At 40.9% G+C, this 1,068-nt stretch overlaps 1 protein-coding gene across 1 annotated transcript in view; it reads left to right on the forward strand.

The window, feature by feature from the left end:
* Positions 1 to 1,068, forward strand: part of LOC107707776 (zinc finger MYND domain-containing protein 19-like) — a 12,849-nt gene that overhangs the window by 2,941 nt on the left and 8,840 nt on the right. Inside the window, exon 3 of the mRNA XM_016511877.1 lies at positions 657 to 763. Coding sequence (XP_016367363.1) covers positions 657 to 763 — 107 coding nt within the window. The remainder of the gene's footprint in view (positions 1 to 656; positions 764 to 1,068) is intronic.

Genomic DNA, 1,068 nt, shown 5'->3' on the forward strand with positions numbered 1-1,068 from the left:
TGTCGCGCCATTCGCGTCCGGTGTAGACACGGTATAACATTGGTTTTGCTTTGTTTCACAGAACTAATCGTTGCCTGGGTTGCGTACGTATGTGTGGGGCGGAGCTAGTGCTGGGCGGTATACCGGTTCATACCGAATACCGGTGTTTATTTTTGTTATGATATGAATTTTTATGTCGCTTAAACAACGTTCGGAACGCGACACTTGTTTGAAAGGGGTCCCTTTTCACTGTTGCACTATGGTGAGGGAACAGCTGTATGTGTTACTAAGCATGAAAGTTCCGTAAAATGGGGCATTCTAAGTCAATCTACTGCTGTATTTCCTCTCTCAATCAGTAGAAAATATGGTTAACACCCGGTCATGCATGAAAAAAATACCGTCATGTACCGTGAAACCGGTATAATTTTGAAAAATACCGTGATATAAATTTTTGGTCATACCGCCCAGCACTAGGCGGAGCTATCAAAATAGGGGCGAGACCCTTTTGGGGTAGGGGCGTGTTTGTTTTGGTGATTTCAAATGTCAGCATTGGCTATCAGAAATCGCTTACCCCACCTTTAAAAACTACCTGAAGGATTATTTTTGTTGTGGTCACATGCTTTGAATACAATTATTTAGTCCTGTGAAATTGAATGCCCGAATGTCTTTATTTTCAGGCACGCATGGAAGTTGATGCAGATGGGAATGGGGCAAAAATCTTTGCTTATGCCTTTGACATCGGCAAGGGTAGATGGGCTGGTCGACCACTGCATGAGTTACTTTGGTGAGTATAGTGTTTTTTCCTGTTGCATTTCCCACGGCTTTTTCACTGTTTACGAACTTCAGATACGACTGTCACAATTCGGGCCACTAGTGAAAATCATAATGAACTTTTTTTTTTTTTAATGAAGCCACCTTCTCACTGGGGGTGTAACGATGCATCAATATGGATTGATGCATTGATCAAATGACTAACGATGAAATGTTTTTATGCAATGCATAAAAAACTATTTAAAGGGGTTGTTGATTGCGATTTCACTTTTTTAACGTTAGTGTGTAATGTTGCTGTTTGAGCATAAACAATATCTG

Source organism: Sinocyclocheilus rhinocerous, unplaced genomic scaffold (genome assembly GCF_001515625.1).
Source record: "Sinocyclocheilus rhinocerous isolate Xijiao unplaced genomic scaffold, SAMN03320098_v1.1 scaffold5709, whole genome shotgun sequence".
In the NCBI taxonomy this organism is placed as follows: domain Eukaryota; kingdom Metazoa; phylum Chordata; class Actinopteri; order Cypriniformes; family Cyprinidae; genus Sinocyclocheilus; species Sinocyclocheilus rhinocerous.